Genomic DNA, 20,577 nt, shown 5'->3' with positions numbered 1-20,577 from the left:
TACATGCTGATTTATGTAGCGCTTTCACAACAGCGGCAGCTGTAACAAAGCGCTTAACAAAACAGTATGTTCAGAAGAATATAAATAAAGTCATATAAATAATAAATATTTGATATAATGTCTATTTTTTGCATTAGTACTTCATTTTACACATAATATTACGTTATTTTTGGTATTAAATTAATTTAAGCAACAAAAAAAACTGAGGAGCCATTTGGGAGCCAAAAGAGCCGGCTCTTTTTAGGGAGCCGATCCAAAAGAGCCGGCTCTCTAAAAGGAGCCGGAATTCCCATCACTAGTTGGAATGATATTTGAAAAGAAGCATTGCAGTTGCTGTTATGTTAAGCATGTCAAACATGATTAGATACAAAGACACAAGAGCACGTCAACAAAAACTGAGCATCTTTGTTATTTTGTGCCAAAATTTCCCCAGTGGCATTTTTCTAGTCAGTGATGATCATCATGAGGGGGATCAAGAATGATGTTGCATGCAAAATTCTATAATGAGCATATCTGCCCCCACAGTTTTACCTCGGAGTCGTCGAGTTTTAACTTGATTGTAAAAACTTGGGACCCCACGTGAATGAAGGACCGTACAGCTGCCTGAATGCAACTATTTTATTCCACAACGATTTGTATTTTAAACACTTTTGTCTTTTCCTAAATACTGTTTTATACAGGTAATATCATCCGAACATCATACATGTACTTTTGTACATGTAAAATAAAAACCTGTGTTTTGTTTATGGTGAAAACTCATTATCCTTCCAAGCATGCTCTGTGAATATTAGTACTCGGGCCTCAGAATAATTCAGTTTAAAATAATATCAATCTTTGCGACTTGATTTTATAATGAGGTTTCAAGGTAACATTTCATTCTGGTCTTGCGTAAAAAAAAAAAAAAACTACATACAAACATACAAACTTACTAAACATTCAATGCAATTTGAATATTTTGTAAGAGCTCTAATATTTCCACTCATATCAACATAATTTCAATAAATATCCACAAAATAAAGTAATACAATACAATACATCCTGATTTATATTGCGCTTTCACAACAGCTTCAGCTGAAGCAAAGCGCTTCACAAAACAGTTAACAAATTAGAATAATAAAAAAGCAGGGCTCATGTACATTGTCGAGACTCCATACATTCGTTCTATAGCTATTTACAAGTGTTTTATTAAACACACACATGCATACAGCATGCATACTCAGTCAATTGTCACAAGAAGCACAGGGGCCCCAAGTCGGCGCTGATCTCAGGGATGTGCGCCCAAGGTGATGTCGTCTCGATCCCCAGATCTCTGATCGGAAGTAACTCCATATCACCTCGATGTAGCTCTGTGCTGCCCCAAACCTTCACAACCATCTCCACCTGCAAGCCGACACGAGAGAGCATGAAACATCAAGTTTGATTTTGTGACACTAGTGGTGTCCAAATGATTCTATTAATCAACAACTAATCGATTATCAAATTAATAATTTCTTGCCACTGTTTGACTTAAAATTGTCCAGATCCTCTGATTTCAGTCTCTCATCGGCATTCTTGGATTTCTGGAGTCCTTTACGAAAGCAGACTGATTGTCTCTTGAGTTTAAGTTTATTTTATATATTAGTGACATGACATCCCTAAGTGATCGGTGGGAAGAAATCAATACCGTATGTCCTTGTGTGAACACTGTGGTGTGGTTTGAATGTATGTCTTTGCTGGAGTCTCCAAGTAAGTGGACAAAGTCGCTTGTGCCATTCTTCGCAGAGTTGTTGGATGTCCATCTGAGCGTCACGCGCTGGAAAGATGTGTGGCTGTGTAATCGTAGAAACCTCAGCTGAACAACATCCACGCCAAGGTAATCAAACTATGGAGCATTCAACACATTCACATTAGCTCCGGGATAGATGCTCAAGTTCCTTTTTTAGTCCACAAAGGTCAGCCTTACCTTGTTGGCACCGCTTTGCTGGCTAAACCACTGGATTGGTGATGTTCCTGACTGGTGCTCTTCTAAATTCCATCTGAATGCGATCTACACAGCAAAACATATCTATATTTTATGCAGATATCTTTTTTTTTACATGATTCAGTTCACCAAGAGGTAGAAATTGACATCACACAACAACGGTGGCACCCAAAGCGATTGTCTGAAAGACTGAAAAATCTATACAAACTATATTGAGATGTCGTTATTGCTCATTGGAAAAAAAAATCACCATTTGACACAATCAATTCCTCTTGGAGAATGATGTGTACATATATAGGTGAATTATTTTTGCATACAGTTAGGCAGTAAAATGTAGCTTCTTGTGGTTGTCAGCCATGTATTTGTTTACAGATGGCTGTAACAGTTAGAAGTCAGAGTAGTACGATCAAATAAGGTATTTCTAATTTCCCAGCTGTTTCAAATGCAGCATTACAACGATCCATCCATCTTTTTATATTGGTTGCCCTTATTTGGATCGCAGGTGAGCTGGAGTAAATCCTCACTTTTTTTCTCTCGCTTTTAGACCTGCGTACAATTTGGAGTCTCCAATTAACATACATGGTTTGTTAATTGTGGATTTTTTTTTAAAGCAGGACAAAGCGATTGAAGCCCCAAACGTAATCCTATCCTCCCATGCTGTCAGCATTCCAACTATATAAAGTGAAAATGGAAAAAAATATGGAATTTGGCTCCTCTTTGCGGCTACAACGCGTTCCACTAGTTCTTTATGATGCATTTGAATGCATCTGTGGGAATTTATGCCCAATGATGAACTGAAGAGAGAGCCTGACTATCACACTATGTCGGTTCTGGTTTATTTCAAAGGTGTTACGTGGGCTGATATCGGTGCTATTCAAGCATCCTTTCATGGACCGTGCAGACTGAGCCACAGCCGTGCTGGAGCAGAACCATAACCCATGATTGATGAAGTAATTCCCAGGATAATGCACATTTATCCTGCATCCTGAGTGATAATGACCATTACCAGGAGTTAGTGACATAATGAAAGTCTTACCTGCGAATGCAATGGGTCGATGCAAGTGCTTCCTCCTGCTGTGAAATTGCAAAACACCCTCAAAGCGTCATAGGGACAACCTTGGTTGGGGTCCATGTAAAAGTAACCTGAAAGATAATGGCCTTGAAAGTTTGCCCATCGCTTACTAGCAGTCCAGCGAGCCGCCATGCAATATGATTAAAAGCCTGCTTGAGCTCTCACCATCATTGAAATGTGGGTGTATGAGACCCAGCTCATAACAAGAGGTGCCAGGGTCGTCTTTTGTGCCTTGGGGCCAGCTGAAAAACTCATCATCTGCCTCATCATCCAGATAGAATTTTGTGTCAGGCTTCACTGGATTTGGCTCCTACATAGGAATCCATTATTTAGTCAAGTTAGATGATGTTGAAGATGATGGAGATGATGATGATGATGATGAACATTCACTCAGACAGAGCAGTAACTTCAGGTGTACAACTTGAATAGCAGTGGTTGTATATGTAGTCGTGGTGGAATTAAAAGTCGAGTAAATGAGAAAAGCTCCTTCCCAGCTGCTTTGCTGCACTGTTTAAGAGTTCCTGTCTATCTTGGCCATGTGGTCTATGGTCACTGTTTGTTTTATGAGAGAATATAAACTGAAGTTAATACGTGATGCTATTAATTCAGCATTGTGAACCACACACAGCCCACTCTACTCCACTGCAGTCAGGCATAATAAAATGACACTCACAAATAATGCAAATAATGTTTAGAGGGGGAAAGTAAAATCTTATACAGCTACCTACTTTTTGTTGTCCTTCCGTTATCTGGAGTGCTGACATGTGTCTCCTCCTTTCAGGCTCTTCGTTTAATTTTGTTAAGTTTTCTTCGACTCTTTCAGCTTGTGTGTCCTCAGATTTTGAATGAGATTTACTTTTGCCTGGTAAACCTGTTTTTCCCTGACAGTGGAAATGACAGTAAAAGCCCTAAAATTGAAAATCACCATTCACAGCTTCTCATTTTGACTTTTTTTTTTTACATCTCCAAGTCTTACTGGGGGTCCTTGCGTGCCCTTCACACCCTTAGTTCCACTGGTGCCTTGGATACCTTTCATTCCCTGGAAAGGGGCAAAAGCCAGGTGATCATTATGCTGGGGTAAAATAATGTTTTTTACTGGCTGCCCAGTTCACATTAGCAAGATTGCTCACAACTGCTAATCTAATGGTGCATTACATTAGCCAAACAAAGTGAAAATGTTATAATTATGATCCTCCCCTAAAAACTATGATGGAATGAATTGTTAGACGCTGACCTGAACAGGACAACAAAAAATCACAAACCCTCACCTTCTTTCCAATTTGGCCCTATAGGAAGACCGAACAGGATTAAATGCAAATATTTCAAGTTGTTATTTCCAAGAATTTTTTTTTTCACTTTAAAATAAGGGTGCCATCATTAAAGGCTCACACTCGAGTTATTAACTGATTTCTCTAAATGTATTGAATTAAAAACAACGCTCCCTTTCGACAGTCATGAAGGAAGGGAATCAAATTTGCGTTTGAATGAATTTGCCAAATAGTTAGAAAATGTGTTTATTTCAAATTGCCCATGAATGATTTGTAAACAGTTTAGCCAGTCAACCCCTTTCATTGTATTTATTCAATTATTTATACACTCATTCATTTATTCATTTGTTTAATGTATATTAGACTGTATCCTGGTTTTTAATCTGTTTGAGTATTTTTGACAGTTTTGGTAGTGATTTTGTTATTTTTACATTTTCAGAGTTTATCGAGCCCATGAGATGTTTATGCAATTTTCCTCGCGAATGATGCCATTTCCTGGCAGTTTTTTAATCCTATGTCTTGTTTGCACTCTATTCCACACATATCAAACTCAAGGCCCTGGGGGCCAGATCTGGCCCGCCACATAATTTTATGTGGCCTGTGAAAACAAATCAAAGATGTCAACTTTCATGATGTTTCCTAACATTGCAACCAAAATGTCAAATTCGTAAGAAACAAGAGTGACACTGTAAGCATTTTCTTGTTATCAACACCCCCATTTCAGTATCTTAAACAGTAGGTGAATAAACCGTTATTTTTGACTTCTTTAAATGGTTTCAGTCATAATGACCCTCCAAAGGAAACTAACTAAAATCCGGACCGCAACAAAAATGAGTTTGACACCCCTGCTCTATTCTATCAACTATATTTAAGGTCACCCTTATTGTAAAGTGGGAACAAGAAGTCCTTTGAAACATAACTTACAGAGTGCCCAGGGGGCCCTTTACGTCCAGGTGGACCACGAGGTCCAGTATCCCCCTGTGAAAATCAACCCGCTCACGAGTCATACAGAAAACTAACATGAACTAAAATAGAATAAAAATGTACCTGCTTCCCTTTATGCCCTGTGACACCTTTTGTACCTTGCAGACCAAAATTCCCCTAAAATGATGACAGATCAAGTCAACATCATCACTCTATTCAATCTAAAAGTTGATGTTCTGCTTAAAATTATTTAAGCCACCTTTATCCCCGCTGGACCAACTGGACCCAGAAACCCTCTCTCACCCTGGAGACCCTGTGAGCGAGCATAAAATGGATAGGCGGGGCTGAAAATTGCTTTTTTGACAACCAATTATAGGTTAGTTGGATAAATCTACCTTGGGACCTCTTATTCCCATATTACCCTTTTCTCCTGTCAGTCCAGGGATACCCTGGATCAAAAATAGTTTTTGTACAGAACATGTATTTATGTTATGGTAACACTGACATCAAAATCACAGTTTGAAATAATTCCTCTACCCTCGGCCCCATCGGTGTGGGAGGTCCTCTTTCTCCTGCCGGTCCAGTTTCGCCCTAAAAGAGTGATTTAGACATATGGTATGCTGATTGGAGTATTTAGTTTCGTGCCTGTCCCCTATTCTGTTGTGGCCCATTTAATTTCATCTACAAACGCCACTGTTGACAGTGCTTACCTTAATGCCTTGTTGTCCAGTGTTTCCTCTCAGACCAGGCGGTCCAGGTGTTCCCTGAGATAGTAAAGATGAAATGTATATTTTTCATGAAAAATGTTTGCCCCCCACCCCAAAAAAAAGAGGTCAAAAGTAACACAGTGTTGTGTTTACTATGTTTTACCTGTTTACCAGGCCTACCCGGTGGTCCAGGTTCTCCCTTTGGGCCAGGATTTCCCTTTGGAGAATAGTTTAATTCAGTTATTGGAAAATTATTGAATATTACATTTAATAGAATGACATATTTTGCTTACCGGATAACCTTCATTACCCTGAACTCCGTGTAATCCGTCCAAACCATCCAAACCCTGAAGATAAGACAGTCACCAGCAGTGCGCATCTGTTTATTTGCTTTGATTTATGCATAATGTTTGTATGTATTGCATTTACGGATACTTGCAGGTATTCCACGTCCCCCCACAGGTCCTCGGTCACCTGGAGGGCCTTCAGCTCCCTAGTAAAAAAAAAAACACCTCGTGAGATGACACATTCAAGAAAAATCGAAGTTTCTTCTTCATTCTTTCATGCATGATTTAATTCTAATTTAAACGTTTTTTAAAAGAGAATTTCAGGAAGAATTCAAGGACAAAGCATTTCATGATGTATTCATAAAAACAGGGCAGACAGTACAAATTGCTTTGACTAGAGTTATGATTATTAGTTTTTAAAAAAGAAAAACTTTTCCATCATTTTTTGTTATTAATTTTCTTTATTAGTATGCTGTCTGACTCACGTTTTTTCCTGGCGCTCCTTTGTTACCCTTATTACCAGGTTGACCTGACAATCCCTTTGTAAAGAAAACATTCACATTATGGCGCACAACACCTCAACAAATCAATTAGATGTACTGGAACATTAGCATTGTCATTTTCTCACAGTTGTCCCGTGAATTCCTTTATGTCCAAGGAGACCAGGAGGACCAGCGGGTCCAGGCCGACCTTTAGAACCAGAAGGGCCAATAAAGCCAATCCTACCTAGCCTACCCTGAAAAAAAAACAATCAAACAAAACAAACAAAAAAAACCCCCACAGTTGTGCTCTTTGTATGTATGTAACATATGATTATCAGTTGTTATATTATGTGAACTCAAATATCTCACCATTGTGCCCTTAGTTCCTGGTTCTCCTTTCGCGCCCGTTTCACCCTTTATTCCCTGTGTAATTCACGAGGTTGTTTACCAAAAAAAATTGTAAAAATGCAAGTGCGTCACTGTAGTCAGAGTACCGGTAAGTCACTAATCAATAAAGTATGCTTGTCCAGAGTGATGTGTGCATCACATTGTGAAACCTCACCATGTGTCCTTTAACGCCCGGAGGACCAAGCTGACCCTGATTTCCACTGCTACCCTGATTAGCATAAAAACATTCAAAACAAAATGGAATCAGACACCAGCTGATTATCCACATAATATTTTGCAACAAATGTTGTATTTCACCTTTGGTCCAGTATTCCCAGCATTGCCATCGGGGCCCATCTTGCCTGGAAATCCCTAACATACAACAGCAAAAACAAAAATCGAAGAAAAAAAAATAGGTCTCAAATATTGGTAATCAATTAAAATGGTAAAAAAAAAATGGTACACACTGCAGGTGAGTAAACATCTCCAACCATTTGAACATCTCAGGAAAAACGAGACCTGAACTTTTTCTTCCGGAAAAACACATTGAATACTTAATATATATTGCACGGCAACATTTATGATGGTAATGTGACTCAAAGAAAAACAAATGAACTGCTTCCAGTTGGTATATTAGAATTGGAGAAACCAGAGTGCGCGAGGAACAGTTTACAATAGTTCAACATTGATCATGATGACAAACTCAGCTGATAGTAGATGACGTAAAACACTGTTCAATTGTGGGCAGGCACACAGAGTGAAACATTCAAACTTATCTAAGCCTTACCGGTGTTGATGGACCAATAAGGCCAGGGAGTCCGATGCGACCACGGGAGCCCTGAAATGAGAGAATGTAAAGTTGAAGTTGAAAAAGTAATCCAGGTCACATCATTTCTAACGTAGGTTTTTGATGCAGCTTTGTACAAGGCTTCAAATGTTACCGACCTTCATGACCGCTTTTCATTCATACTGCCTGAGCATATGAATTGTGAATATTTTGTAGAAAGTTGTACAAAAAGTGATTCATGCATGTGCAAAATAGCCCTAAATAAGCAGATTTTTGGGCGGCCCGGTAGTCCAGTGGTTAGCACGTCGGCTTCACAGTGCAGAGGTACCGGGTTCGAATCCGGCTCCGGCCTCCCTGTGTGGAGTTTGCATGTTCTCCCCGGGCCTGCGTGGGTTTTCTCCGGGTGCTCCGGTTTCCTCCCACATTCCAAAAACATGCGTGGCAGGCTGATTGATCACTCTAAATTGACCCTAGGTGTGAGTGTGAGCATGGTTGGTTGTTCGTCTCTGTGTGCCCTGCGATTGGCTGGCAACCGATTCAGGGTGTCCCCTGCCTACTGCCCGGAGACAGCTGGGATAGGCTCCAGCACCCCCCGCGACCCTTGTGAGGATCAAGCGGTTCGGAAGATGAATGAATGAAAGCAGATTTTTGCAGATTTCTCGGTTAGCTTTAAACCGAACCAAGACTCAGGGACAAAGTATTGTGAAAAAGGACTGGAAACACTCTGAATATGCCAACAAAAAACACGACACTAACTGTGTGTCCCTGAAGACCCTTCTGCCCTTTGCTTCCGGGTTTTCCAGTGTCCCCGCCTGGTCCAAACTGTCCAAGCATTCCTTGGAGACCCCTTTGGCCTGGTGCACCCTGAAAAAACACTTTCATTACAAACATCATAGTCTCAACCCAAACCTCCAAAGACTGTTCTAACCATGAGTCCAGGAGATCCCTGTTTGCCTCTGTACCCCTGTGCCCCAGCATGCCCCTGTGAGATGGGACACAGAAGAGAGCAGACAGAGCCAGTGGTGATTAATGAAATAAAAAACAATATGGGACAATATCATTGCGGTTTGTAGAACTGAAAGGTATACAACACTGTTTTATTCAATTAATTTTTTTATTGGGCTATGTGTCTGATTGTGTGGAGCCTGTGCATGAAGTAGTACTGGTCAGTAATTTCTCAATGCAAATTGGCTGTCGCCAACAACTTGAATAGGGCTGGCCCGGCCTGAAATAATGAGGGCATGATGACTGATGAATTGATGTGGCCACCAATATATGCTAGCTATTAATTTATTTAGAGTTTGCTATTCTCACCTGCATTCATTGCGTTAAGTACAGTTGCTAAATGACCATTGTTGCTCGGTCTCATTGACAGATTCAGAAAACATTTGGAAATATGTTTTAGCTTTTGGATTTGGATTCCACCCCCCTTAACTTTTACCATCTTACTCTTACACGCTGCTACTGTAAAACTGAATGTTCCAATTGTGAGACTATTTTATTACATTCTATGAAAAAAGAAAACATAAATACAGTAACAATTCCGCACTACATGCACTACCGTACATTTTATTTTCACTGGTGAGAATATTTTAACTCCCACTAATGAAACATCAAGCATTTGAGATGTGTTTTAATAACCTGTTTTCCTTGACGGCCCTTTACTCCTTCAGGACCTCGGGCACCTTGGTCACCTGCAGCTCCCTTTGGACCTTTCTGACCAGGGGGGCCCTTGCTTCCTTTATCACCCTAAAATATCATCAATATACTTGTGTATGTGCATGCATTAATCTGCACAATTTATTTACAGCGCATGAACTCACTGATGTGCCGTTTTGTCCGGGTGATCCCTCAGCCCCTCTATGTCCAGGTGGACCCTAAGAGGAAGGTTCGGATTGAAGACCACTTTGACAAAAGATACAGGCCACTCAGACCTATACCGTCAGCTAAAGCTTATGGACGAGAACTAGAGATTCATTAGTAACCTTTCCCATTGAAATTGGGAGAGAGGATATTTATTAGCCACACAACTGAAAACAACACAGTCATAATCTATCTACCTCCTCACCATCGAGCCCGGCAGGTCCTTCTTCTCCGACAATTCCTTTAGTTCCCTAAAGAAATATGATAATACCACAGTGAATCCCCCACAAAAAAAAGTATGTATTTACTGTTATAATATACAAGCACAATAAGCATAAAAGTCTACCTTGCCACCTTTGACTCCAGGTGGGCCAATTGATCCTTGCGGTCCATCTTTACCCTTAACATAAAAGAATAAAATATCACTCTGCTTCCTGCCTCCTAGATTTTTACTGTATGTTTGAAATGGAATGCTTCTACTTATGAAATTTTTCTTTTTCACATTTTTCTGGCATTTCTTTTTTCATAGATGTTAATAGAGAGGCGACAATTGAATGCACGGTAGATATTTAACAAATGGTACTATAGTGCACGGAACCATTGGTTTTAATGAAATAAAAAAATAAAAATTGAACTATTAAAATGCAAATGTATCACCGGTTTTTAAAATGCTCAGTGAAATTCTAATGTCAAGTGTAAAAAAACAGACTTACAGGATAGCCTATGACACCAGTGGGGCCAACAGCTCCTCGCGACCCCTGTTCACCTGGATGGCCTCGTGGACCAACCTCACCCCAGGGTCCAATGTTACCCTGTGTACCCTGCGATCAGAGGAAAACCCAAAAGGATTTATTATTATTGTTACACAGTATACTGTATGATTTCCTTCATACAAGTGGAAATTATTGCATTTAATTAAAAAAAACAATTCATCCATAGAATTAAATATTTTAAGTAAAAGAAAATAAATGTAAATAAGACGCATCACAGAGAACTGTGTTATTACAAAGTGCCAAATGAATGAATGAATGAATACAGAATATTTTTTTATGAATAGTTGGTGATTATCATACTGTAGGTCCTGTGTGTCCTCGTGGTCCTGCCATGCCCATCTTGCCCTGAAAGATATTGGGATGTGATGTTCATGAAGACGCAGCAAAGACAATGTCTGACATGATGTAATTGTTTTTTTTCAAAAATAAAGTTGAAAAAATAAAAAATGGAAAATACACATGGTAAAACTGCAGTATACTGGTAATACATTTGAAAATAACACGATATAGATGCTTACTGAAGGACCAGGTTTCCCTCTTGGCCCCTTTTCACCTCTCTTGCCCTTCCCAACAAAGAAAAAAAGGCATTGAAATGAAGCATCAACTCAATCACGATACGGAGAAATAAAATCTAAATGCAGTGAACTTGGCTTGAATTACCTTGTCGCCTTCCACCCCTACTCGTCCCTTAAGTCCTTGTTTCCCTTTCGTCCCCTAGAACAATATTTTCAACAGAATGTAACGCCGTCTCCCTTTCAAACCAATTTGTTATTTAGTATCCCAAGTAGTGTAGTTTCTCACTCTCTTTCCCGTCGTCCCGGGTATTCCATTCAGTCCTGTACTTCCAGCTTCTCCCTGGAAATAAATATTGCATGCTTACATAGCCGGGATGGTGAAATGTGAATGTAAAAGTTGCACATTGCTGTACTCACATTCATCCCTACAGGTCCCTGTGGGCCACTTGCTCCTGTCTTCCCTGAAAATCCCTGGCAAATGTTAGCATGGATTAAGACTATTTTCACATTCGTCGTGAACATTCATTTCCTGGTTTGGCTCACTGCTCTTAATTTCAGGACACTAAACTCACTTTTGGACCTGGAGATCCAGTGTCTCCGGTTATTCCGTTTGTACCAACAGGTCCCTAAGGGAAATCAATCTTGTCATTGATTATTATAAGACCAATATCAATGGAAAGCAATCCAAATGTGACTGGTTTTACCATGGCTCCATCAATTCCATCTTGTCCTCCAGCTCCCGAATAACCTCGTAAACCCTAACAAGGGAAACCAATCCTTTTTTAAGAGGAAATTAGAAGACTTCATTCTAATCATAAGCTCTTGTCAATTGTCACCAAAATTACCTTGAGGCCTTTTGACCCACTTTGACCTGGTACTCCTGGCCTTCCCTGGACAGAAATGTTACTCATGCATTAGTTAAAAAAAAATTCCAACATTCATGTCATATTATATTGGTTTTGTTAATTGAAGTCCATAAGCATTTATAACTATTATGAAATTCATACTGTAAATAATCTAATAGAGTATATGATGCATATTTATAATTCTATTATTTATATATTTTTTTTATTATACAATATTTTATATGATCAGATAAGAAGAAAGTTTGCTTTAAATAATGTAAAAAAAATATGGCTTTGTAATTAAAAATAGGATACAATTTTATTATTATTATTTGAATCTTCTGCCATTTTCCAATACACCGTACAACCTCTGGTATGCTTATGACTCGAAATGCCTTGCAGCACAAAAAAACTACAAAAAGCACGCTGGGCTGAATGTATCAATGGGATCAGAATGAGGGTCGCCTAAATTAAATTTTCAGTGTGTGGCTGTTTTTAAGGAAACCATTTTTATTCAAGAGGAAACAAAGGTCTGCAGTACGGATCAAGCGATCTTTTTTTTTTTTTTGTAGCTAATGCTAATGTGATGAAAGATGAGTAAAAGTCGATTAGTAATATTGATATTTTTAGTGTAGTACAGTGGTCCCCAACTTCTTTACACCACTGGTTAAATGTGGTGATGCCGTTGCCGGGTTATTCAAGAATAGAAAATGTCATTAGCACAGAGTTGTTGGCCAATTGCAGGGCACATATAGTGTCAGAGAAAAACAACAATTCAGATTCACATGCACGCATGTGGACAGTTTAGTGTCTTGAACCTAACATGCATGTTTGTTGTTTGTTTTGAAAGAATTGCATTTTCACAAAATCATTGTTTTAAGTGTGCGAGTGAAGCTCGGAATAAGAAGTTGAGACACATAAGAACCTTAATACCAGGTTCTCCTTGATGCCCTTGTTCTCCAGATTTTCCTGTCTGTCCCTGCGAGAAAATAGAACCAAAACAACCAAATATAACCTCTATTTGACAATAAAGAAATGCCCGAAGAAAAACAACGCTTTGCGGTGTGTTGTACTCACAGTAAAGCCAGGCATTCCTGAAAATCCTGAACGACCCTCTCGACCCTTTGAGAAACATTCACATGATTTATTGTTCCAGATTTATCAAGAAGTTCAACTATTGTCCTTTTGTGGCCAGAAATGATTGGGGAACAACGAAACAGGGACGTATCAATTCAAAACAATTATATAAAGCAGAGCTGTTTACATTCATCATTATTTAACTGTATAATTTTGCTCAAACTACATCAACTAAATCATTTAAGGCATCCATTGTTCGTGCAATTCCCTCAGTTGCATTGCTGTCAAATAAATGTGACACACAAAATGGCTATTTTTCATACGAACATTATTAATATTTCAGCTGACTTATTCATTGTCCAACCTTGTCTCCTCGTGGTCCAGGAGTTCCCTGAATGCCCGTAGGCCCCCTATCTCCCTGCAAATACACACATTCGCTTAATTTTTTAAGGTCATGCAAAACATGTCCATGAAGTCAGGAGTTGCACAGCTTCCCTCAACAGACCTTCGACCCATCTTTGCCTTGCTTGCCTTCCTCTCCCATGATGCCATCAATTCCCTGGAGATAAAACCTGATGGTTTTAGAGTTTCTAACTTGAACATTGCACAATTTCATCTGTCAGTTTATACTCACGCTGGGTCCATCAAGTCCTGCTGGTCCCGTTGGCCCTCCAATTCCCTCAAGTCCCATTGGGCCCCGACGTCCCTTATATCCCGGTTTACCCGGAGGCCCTGGTGGCCCCTGCGCAAAAACAGAACAAAATATGTTGAACATTTATCAAGCTTGTCAGTCAATTAAGGAATTACTGGAACAGTAAAACAGGAATCCGGTTCATCTGAAACAATAACCTACCATGTCTCCCTTAAATCCTGGATCACCTCGTTGACCACGTGTGGCTTTATTTCCCTGGATAATTCCCAACACACACAAAAAAACGAGAGACAAAAAAAAAGGGTGGTCCTTTTTAGCAAAACACAAAAACATTAAAACAGAACTTGAAAATGACATAACTTTAAACATTTTAGTCAATAGTGAAATTGCTTTAAATAATCTTACGGGATCACCTGAGGGTCCAGGCAATCCTGGATTCCCATTGGCTCCCTGAAATAAATGACGTGAAAACCACAGTTCGAAGTGTCTTAAAACGAATGAATGAATCAATGTTTATTTAACTGTCTTGTTATCTTACATAAAGACCGTCAGGTCCAGGTTCTCCGATGTCTCCTTCATCTCCAGGACCACCCTAAAAAAAGCACACTGACTCATACTGTACGTATATGGTCACTGGATATTAATTATTACAGTTTGGGTTGTTATACTCACTGGGTCTCCCTTTGGACCTGGAGGTCCAACAGGTCCGGGGTTCCCCTGGGGAAAAAAAATTTACTTTAAAAAATAAAATAAAATAAAAGACAAAAAGTGCCAAGGTATAACTTAAAATAAAGACGCCTCACATGGATCATCTATAATTCAAAACCCCACAGTTAGAAACATAGTACTGAATTACATGTTCTGTTGATGTACAGCAGAACCACTAAATTTGAATGCTCTTGAAGTTTCACAAACCGGACTTTTCCTTCTGATATTTTCGTAGATGAACACATTTAGAAAAGGGCGTTTGCGCTGTTGTGGGAGTGTATGTAGCCGACTTACTTCCCAGCCAATCATTCCATTTAAAGTCAGAAGGAGTGTCTTTGAGATTGTGGAAGGAGAAATAGATTCACTGGAATTGATGCAGAAGATCAAAATGCGCAAGTTGACCCGAGCGATCACATAAAATCACTACTGTGAAGTGGACCCTTCGAGACTGCAAAGATCGGTCATGTCTGTGTGAAAACAACCGCGCCCAAAGCCGCATATCTGTGTTGGTCGCAAGGAGTGTTTTAAAAATATCGTGCAGTCGTAATGTATTCTTTTTCGGCTGGTTTATTCTTTTCATATTTGTATGACGGTTAAAACCACTGCTATTTTAGTCCCTGGGATGAGCAAGATTTGACACTGCTTGTATATTGCCTCGACACTTTGAGCCATCCTTCCATCCTTCAAAGTACCCCAAAATTTGAGAATCATGGGAAAAGACCGCTGCTGAGAGGATTCACTGTAAGTCCAAATCAGTGTACTGAATATGGTTGTACATCTTAGTTTTACCTGAGGTCCACGTATTCCCAGAAATCCAACTGTTCCGACAGGGCCAGGCTCCCCCTAAAGACAAATCATTGAGCGATACCTGAGTTCTATGTGCTGTTGTTTGACAGGATTAAGAATTTATTAACAAAATGTTCATTTTGGTGCATCACCTGTGGTCCAACTGCTCCTCTAAGACCAATTTCACCTTGTTGACCCTGAAAACAAACAGTCACCTCATGAATATCTGACCAATCATTTCTGGTTTCTGACTAATATTAAGACTTCTGGTTGTGAACTTACAGGAGGTCCCTTTACTCCTGGGACACCTTTTTCACCTCTTGGGCCCATTTTACCCTATGAAGTCACATTAGCTCATAGTTACTAATAGAGGATAGTCTATTTAACACTATGTTAAATGCAGAAGAACTTAATTCCCACTTCATTTTTTTTACATACGTACACGTGGGCCTGGTGGTCCGCCAAAGCCTATTGCACCAGTCGGTCCCTGGAAACATTCAAAAGCATATTTTTTTTCTGATCATGTACTGAATAAAATACAGAACAACTGTTATTATAAGTGCAACTCTGAGAAAAGAAAAACGATGCAATTCACACAAGCACTAAAAAATAAAATAAAAGCAACAAAACAAAGAGTAAAAACCGCAGCCAACTCAGTCCTTGGCAATATCCACCCATCCATTTTCCAATACGCGTATCCTCACAAGGGTCGCAGGGGGTGCTGGAGCCTATCCCAGCTGTCTTTGGGCAGTAGGCGGGGGACACCCTGAACCGGTTGCCAGCCAATCACAGGGCACACAGACGAACAACCATCCACGCTCACACTCACACCTGGGAACAATTCAGAGTGTTCAATCAGCCTGCCATGCATGTTTTTGGAATGTGGGAGGAAACCGGAATACCCGGAGAAAACCCACGCAGGCCCGAGGAAAACATGCAAACTCCACACAGGGAGGCCAGAGCTGGGACCTCTGCACTGTGAGGTCGACGCGCTAACCACTGGCCCACCGGGCCGACCTCATTGGCAATACATGTTTGAAAAGTTCACTCATTATATGTTCCAGTTGTCACTGACCCGGGGTCCTGATCTTCCGGGGAAACCTGCAGGACCCCTCGCTCCTGCTGCTCCCTTCAAAGAAAAGACCGATCAGGATTTTGTTTGACTCATTGGACACTTTCAACACGCAATAATGATACAAAAATGAAAACATGAAAAACACGGAAACAATCATCTACAGATGTCTTTGTTCAGCGCAGTTTATATGTTCAAAGTGAGTAGGAAGAAGCAGAGCACCTTTCTAGTACTACCCTTTATTCACTACAAATTATTAGGTTACTCATATAGCGTAATGTATCTTTTAAAAAATGCACAAGATAAGATAATATAAGATATCCTTTATTCGTCCCACAGCATAGTGAAGTATCTAGAATATGCCAACATGAGAAAATGGTTTGAGGGGGTGAGTGTAAAATTAAACAACCAAAAATGATTCTTTGGCTTAGTGGATGCTTGCTTTTTCCCCCCGCTCTTGGTCTCTGCTCCTGCCACTTGACTTCCCTCCTCCAGAAAACATCTCAAATGGGCTAATTTCAGCAAGACCAAATCATGATGTGTAACGTGTGCTATAATTCTTGATTCTCTGGGGATTTTTACAAAGCATGCCGCAGACATGTTATTGAGACAGCTGGGAGATGTTTTCAATCGTTTAAAATAAATAAAATAAAAATCACACTATGTCTTTTATGCACATAACTGTTGAAAGTTGTCTTACCATGTAACCAGGAAACCCAGCGATACCTCTGACACCTTTATTCCCCTGGTTACAATAAATGAAAGATGACATTCACCGAATCATTGCAATACATAAGTGTGTGGTGGATATTCTCTTCAACCTTGGTTCCTTTTCGACCTCGATTGCCTTGTGGTCCAGGCTCCCCTTCATAACCCTGAAGGCAATGAAAGCACATTATTAATCAGCAAAATTCAATAAAAGGCACATCTCGGAGGAACAAGTAACAGTTCTCAGGTGGTTCATCCTTTTTCGTGAGAACTCTTTGAACGCTGGAAGTTCAAGACATTCTTACCCACTCACCCAGCTCCCCTTTGCTGCCTTGATCTCCATTGTAGCCTTGGGGTCCCTAAAAAAGGCAATACATTGAAAACAAAAATCTCATATTCACCTTGACAAAGTAGGTAACCTCGAGCATAATACCGAAGTGCCCATTTTCAAAATGATAAAAGGCATTATTTTCGCAATCTCATTTACTTGTTTCGGAGAGATACCTGTTCTCCGGGCAAGCCTGGGGGTCCTGGTTCTGCATTCTCCCCGGGAGTTCCATCGTTCCCTGGCCGACCCCGTGGGCCTGGCATACCTTGTGGGCCGGGGACACCCTGAGGCACAGAGTGCAAAATATGACTGAGGTTGTGAATATAAGACAATTATATATTTTATTTGAAGTAAAGTGTTACTTACAATTTTTCCTTGAATTCCTTTCCGGCCTTTCTTCCCAGGATTTCCAGGTAACCCCTTTGAGAAAAAAAATTGACACATTCTTCATCTTTTGAATAACTGTGATATGATTTTTTTTTCAGGGCTCTGAAAATTCTTCCACACCAAACTGAGCCAAGTAAGGCTTTGGGGAATAGAAAAGTTTCTTCTTCAAAGATTTATCCCAAAGTTGAAAGCAGAGAATTTGTTCTCAACTCAACTCTATTTATAGATCACATCAAAACCAACGGGGCGGCCCGGTAGCCCAGTGGTTAGCACGTCGGCTTCACAGTGCAGAGGTACCGGGTTCGATTCCAGCTCCGGCCTCCCTGTGTGGAGTTTGCATGTTCTCCCCGGGCCTGCGTGGGTTTTCTCCGGGTGCTCCGGTTTCCTCCCACATTCCAAAAACATGCATGGTAGGCTGATTGGACGCTCTAAATTGTCCCTAGGTGTGAATGTGAGCGTGGATGGTTGTTCGTCTCTGTGTGCCCTGCGATTGGCTGGCAACTGATCCAGGGTGTCCCCCGCCTACTGCCCAAAGACGGCTGGGATAGGCTCCAGCACCCCCCGCGACCCTAGTGAGGATTAAGCGGTCCAGAAAATGGATGGATGGATGGATGGATCAAAACCAACCATCGCAGCACACGAAGTGCTGCACATGGAGTAAACATTAGACATGCAAAAACAGTCAGTTAAAACAGTAATTTCAGAATATAAAAAACGTAAATACCATCAAACACTAAATTCATGCATTTCTTTTCCTTTTAAAAAGGAAAGTTGGTATTAGATATAACAAATACTCATAAGTCAAGGAGACACTATATTTTAATAAATACATCAATCCTTATATGGCTACTTACAACCGGTCCCATATTTCCACGAGGTCCAGGAGGTCCTGAAGGCCCCTTAAGCTTCTAAGGTTAAATAAAAAACAAACTTGCAGAATTACGATGAACTAATAATAGAAAACATGTTGTTTCACTTTCTCAAGTTAAACACAAATCGGCCATGAAGAAATCAGCGTAATGTAGATCTTTTTTTTTCTATGAGGAAATGAGACAAATTAACTGTCATTCTTCCAGCTGGCATCACAAGTTGCTCATGTTACTATCCAGCGCAACAGAATCAGTTTTAAGATTGAATACCTCCCACTCCTCCTCAGATGTTTCAAATAGAACAATAGTGGGCATCCCAGGTGGACCAACGGGGCCCATGTGTCCAGTTTGTCCAGTTCTTCCCGTCATGCCTTGATAACCCTAAGAGGGGAAAAAAAGGAAATACATTATGCACCCAATTATTGCCATTGTTTGTACATTTAACATAATGACACAGCGCAAATTTAGTATGTAAACTGTAAATTAATACCACATACAGTAAATTCCAAGCCATAATCAAACTGACACTAAGGGAAAACTGAACCTATACTGCCCACACTGAAAATCAGGTGCGTGAGTCACTCTACAATTAGTTAGATAAAACATAATTCAAAGTGATTTTGACTGATGTTTTTAATCCATCACCTACTTTGTCTCCTTTTGGTCCTGGAAGTCCTGGTACACCTGGTGGACCCTGAAGAAAAAAAAAAACACACAATACAATTAATAAATGTAAAAAATGATTATTAGAGATTACAATAGTATTTACAGAAAATAAATTGAAACGTCTTAGTAATACATTACATATAATATTATCATAGTGTCATTTTTAAATAATTGTTTAAGAATGAAGATAACAGCAACAACAACATTTCTCTTTCTTTTTTCCTTCCTTATTGCATTTCCACTTGCCCCATGTCACGTCCCGTGTTTGCCAGCAGGGGGCAGGCTTTTCCTGCCTACCGCCGACACACCTGTCACCCATCAAGGACTAATTACACAGGCTTTATCTTTGTTCTCGGGCAGTTGACTTACTGCCGGAGTATTCAACGCCGTGCCAATTCTCTCGATTATTGCCCTATTCTATTCATTGCCGTGTAGCCTTGTGATTGTGATTACGCGTCGTTAAATCTACTATTATCTATTCCTATTATTACCAACTATATTCCTTGCCATTTTCTCGCAAGCGTTTTCTGTTTACTTCCTTTTATTCCTGGTCCTGATTTTGACCAGCGTTTTCTGTTTGTTGCTCCCGGACGGGTATTTTGTGTTTGGTATTAAAATTCATTCGTTCTCGGAACACCTTTTCTTTGTCTGCTTTTTTCGGGGATCCACCTCATTATCTTGTTGGGCACGAAGCGATCATCTTATCGCTTCGGACCCAACGTGACAGAATACTCCGGCCACCATGGATCCCGCAGACTTAGAAAGGATTTTTTCCGCTCGGCCCTGCCGAGAGCAACAGTTGAGTCAGCAGGGCCAAGCCATTGCGGAGATCAGCCGCGCGGTTTCCATGCTGGCTCACAGGTTCGATGATTTCGAACCCCGTCTTGTACGGGTGGAGGAACGGAGAGCACCTCCCTCCTGCCACCCCTGAGGCACCCGCATCATTTCCCACAATGATGAGGGAGCCTTCGCTTCCACACCCCCCACGTTACGGGGGTGAGCACGGGCAGTGTGGGTACTTCCTCCACCAGTGCTCGCTCGTTTTCGACCAGCAACCTTCCCTCTATGCTACTGACGCCGCGAAGGTGGCATATATTATGAGCCTGTTGACAGGTCCGGCGGCGTCATGGGCGATGGCGACAAGCGACGCGAAGCCGAGCCTCCGGTCTTCATTCCACGGCTTCGTGGCGGCGTTTCGCCGGGTGTTCCACCATCCCGTGCGGGGCAGAGAGGCTGAGGGCCGGCTACTTGAACTCCACCAGGGGAGGCGATCGGTTGCGGACTACTCCATCGAGTTCCAGATTCTGGCCGCCCAGAGTGGCTACGGCGACCGGGCGCTGTGCGGACTGTTTCGTCGTGGATTAAACACCGAGCTCAAGGATGAGCTGGCGACTCGCGACCACAGCTCCAACCTGGAGGAGTTAATCGAGCTCTCCCTGCGACTGGACAACCGC

General features: G+C 40.8%; 1 protein-coding gene across 3 annotated transcripts in view; it reads right to left on the bottom strand.

Moving 5' to 3' along the window:
• Window positions 1-584: 584 nt before the first annotated feature.
• Window positions 585-20,577, bottom strand: part of si:dkey-21p1.3 (collagen alpha-2(I) chain) — a 29,319-nt gene continuing 9,326 nt past the window's right edge. The window contains exons 4-63 of one of the 3 annotated variants that reach the window (XM_052072797.1): window positions 19,107-19,151; window positions 18,728-18,838; window positions 18,443-18,496; window positions 17,568-17,621; window positions 17,378-17,485; window positions 17,179-17,232; window positions 16,987-17,040; window positions 16,866-16,910; window positions 16,169-16,222; window positions 15,536-15,580; window positions 15,376-15,429; window positions 15,246-15,290; window positions 15,097-15,150; window positions 14,272-14,316; window positions 14,138-14,191; window positions 14,005-14,049; window positions 13,801-13,854; window positions 13,582-13,689; window positions 13,453-13,506; window positions 13,312-13,365; window positions 12,948-12,992; window positions 12,796-12,849; window positions 11,871-11,915; window positions 11,730-11,783; window positions 11,598-11,651; window positions 11,443-11,496; window positions 11,312-11,365; window positions 11,171-11,224; window positions 11,029-11,073; window positions 10,811-10,855; window positions 10,451-10,558; window positions 10,084-10,137; window positions 9,935-9,988; window positions 9,698-9,751; window positions 9,516-9,623; window positions 8,803-8,856; window positions 8,631-8,738; window positions 7,875-7,925; window positions 7,406-7,459; window positions 7,263-7,316; window positions 7,070-7,123; window positions 6,847-6,954; window positions 6,704-6,757; window positions 6,371-6,424; window positions 6,225-6,278; window positions 6,095-6,148; window positions 5,935-5,988; window positions 5,762-5,815; window positions 5,620-5,673; window positions 5,484-5,537; window positions 5,348-5,401; window positions 5,225-5,278; window positions 4,301-4,318; window positions 4,009-4,071; window positions 3,761-3,913; window positions 3,198-3,342; window positions 2,997-3,103; window positions 1,943-2,026; window positions 1,664-1,808; window positions 585-1,380 (exon numbers count right to left, since the gene is read on the bottom strand). In XM_052072797.1, the coding sequence (XP_051928757.1) occupies window positions 1,331-1,380; window positions 1,664-1,808; window positions 1,943-2,026; window positions 2,997-3,103; window positions 3,198-3,342; window positions 3,761-3,913; window positions 4,009-4,071; window positions 4,301-4,318; window positions 5,225-5,278; window positions 5,348-5,401; window positions 5,484-5,537; window positions 5,620-5,673; window positions 5,762-5,815; window positions 5,935-5,988; window positions 6,095-6,148; window positions 6,225-6,278; window positions 6,371-6,424; window positions 6,704-6,757; window positions 6,847-6,954; window positions 7,070-7,123; window positions 7,263-7,316; window positions 7,406-7,459; window positions 7,875-7,925; window positions 8,631-8,738; window positions 8,803-8,856; window positions 9,516-9,623; window positions 9,698-9,751; window positions 9,935-9,988; window positions 10,084-10,137; window positions 10,451-10,558; window positions 10,811-10,855; window positions 11,029-11,073; window positions 11,171-11,224; window positions 11,312-11,365; window positions 11,443-11,496; window positions 11,598-11,651; window positions 11,730-11,783; window positions 11,871-11,915; window positions 12,796-12,849; window positions 12,948-12,992; window positions 13,312-13,365; window positions 13,453-13,506; window positions 13,582-13,689; window positions 13,801-13,854; window positions 14,005-14,049; window positions 14,138-14,191; window positions 14,272-14,316; window positions 15,097-15,150; window positions 15,246-15,290; window positions 15,376-15,429; window positions 15,536-15,580; window positions 16,169-16,222; window positions 16,866-16,910; window positions 16,987-17,040; window positions 17,179-17,232; window positions 17,378-17,485; window positions 17,568-17,621; window positions 18,443-18,496; window positions 18,728-18,838; window positions 19,107-19,151 (3,861 nt within the window). In that variant the 3' untranslated portion in view covers window positions 585-1,330. Of the gene's footprint in view, window positions 1,381-1,663; window positions 1,862-1,942; window positions 2,027-2,996; window positions 3,104-3,197; window positions 3,343-3,756; window positions 3,914-4,008; window positions 4,072-4,300; window positions 4,319-5,224; window positions 5,279-5,347; window positions 5,402-5,483; window positions 5,538-5,619; window positions 5,674-5,761; window positions 5,816-5,934; window positions 5,989-6,094; window positions 6,149-6,224; window positions 6,279-6,370; window positions 6,425-6,703; window positions 6,758-6,846; window positions 6,955-7,069; window positions 7,124-7,262; window positions 7,317-7,405; window positions 7,460-7,874; window positions 7,926-8,630; window positions 8,739-8,802; window positions 8,857-9,515; window positions 9,624-9,697; window positions 9,752-9,934; window positions 9,989-10,083; window positions 10,138-10,450; window positions 10,559-10,810; window positions 10,856-11,028; window positions 11,074-11,170; window positions 11,225-11,311; window positions 11,366-11,442; window positions 11,497-11,597; window positions 11,652-11,729; window positions 11,784-11,870; window positions 11,916-12,795; window positions 12,850-12,947; window positions 12,993-13,311; window positions 13,366-13,452; window positions 13,507-13,581; window positions 13,690-13,800; window positions 13,855-14,004; window positions 14,050-14,137; window positions 14,192-14,271; window positions 14,317-15,096; window positions 15,151-15,245; window positions 15,291-15,375; window positions 15,430-15,535; window positions 15,581-16,168; window positions 16,223-16,865; window positions 16,911-16,986; window positions 17,041-17,178; window positions 17,233-17,377; window positions 17,486-17,567; window positions 17,622-18,442; window positions 18,497-18,727; window positions 18,839-19,106; window positions 19,152-20,577 lie in introns of those variants that run through there. The other 2 variants (XM_052072796.1, XR_007963575.1) reach the window with 2 other exon arrangements.

Source organism: Hippocampus zosterae, chromosome 8 (assembly GCF_025434085.1).
Source record: "Hippocampus zosterae strain Florida chromosome 8, ASM2543408v3, whole genome shotgun sequence".
Classification (NCBI taxonomy): Eukaryota; Metazoa; Chordata; class Actinopteri; order Syngnathiformes; family Syngnathidae; genus Hippocampus; species Hippocampus zosterae.
This window is presented reverse-complemented; position numbering and strand designations above follow the sequence as displayed.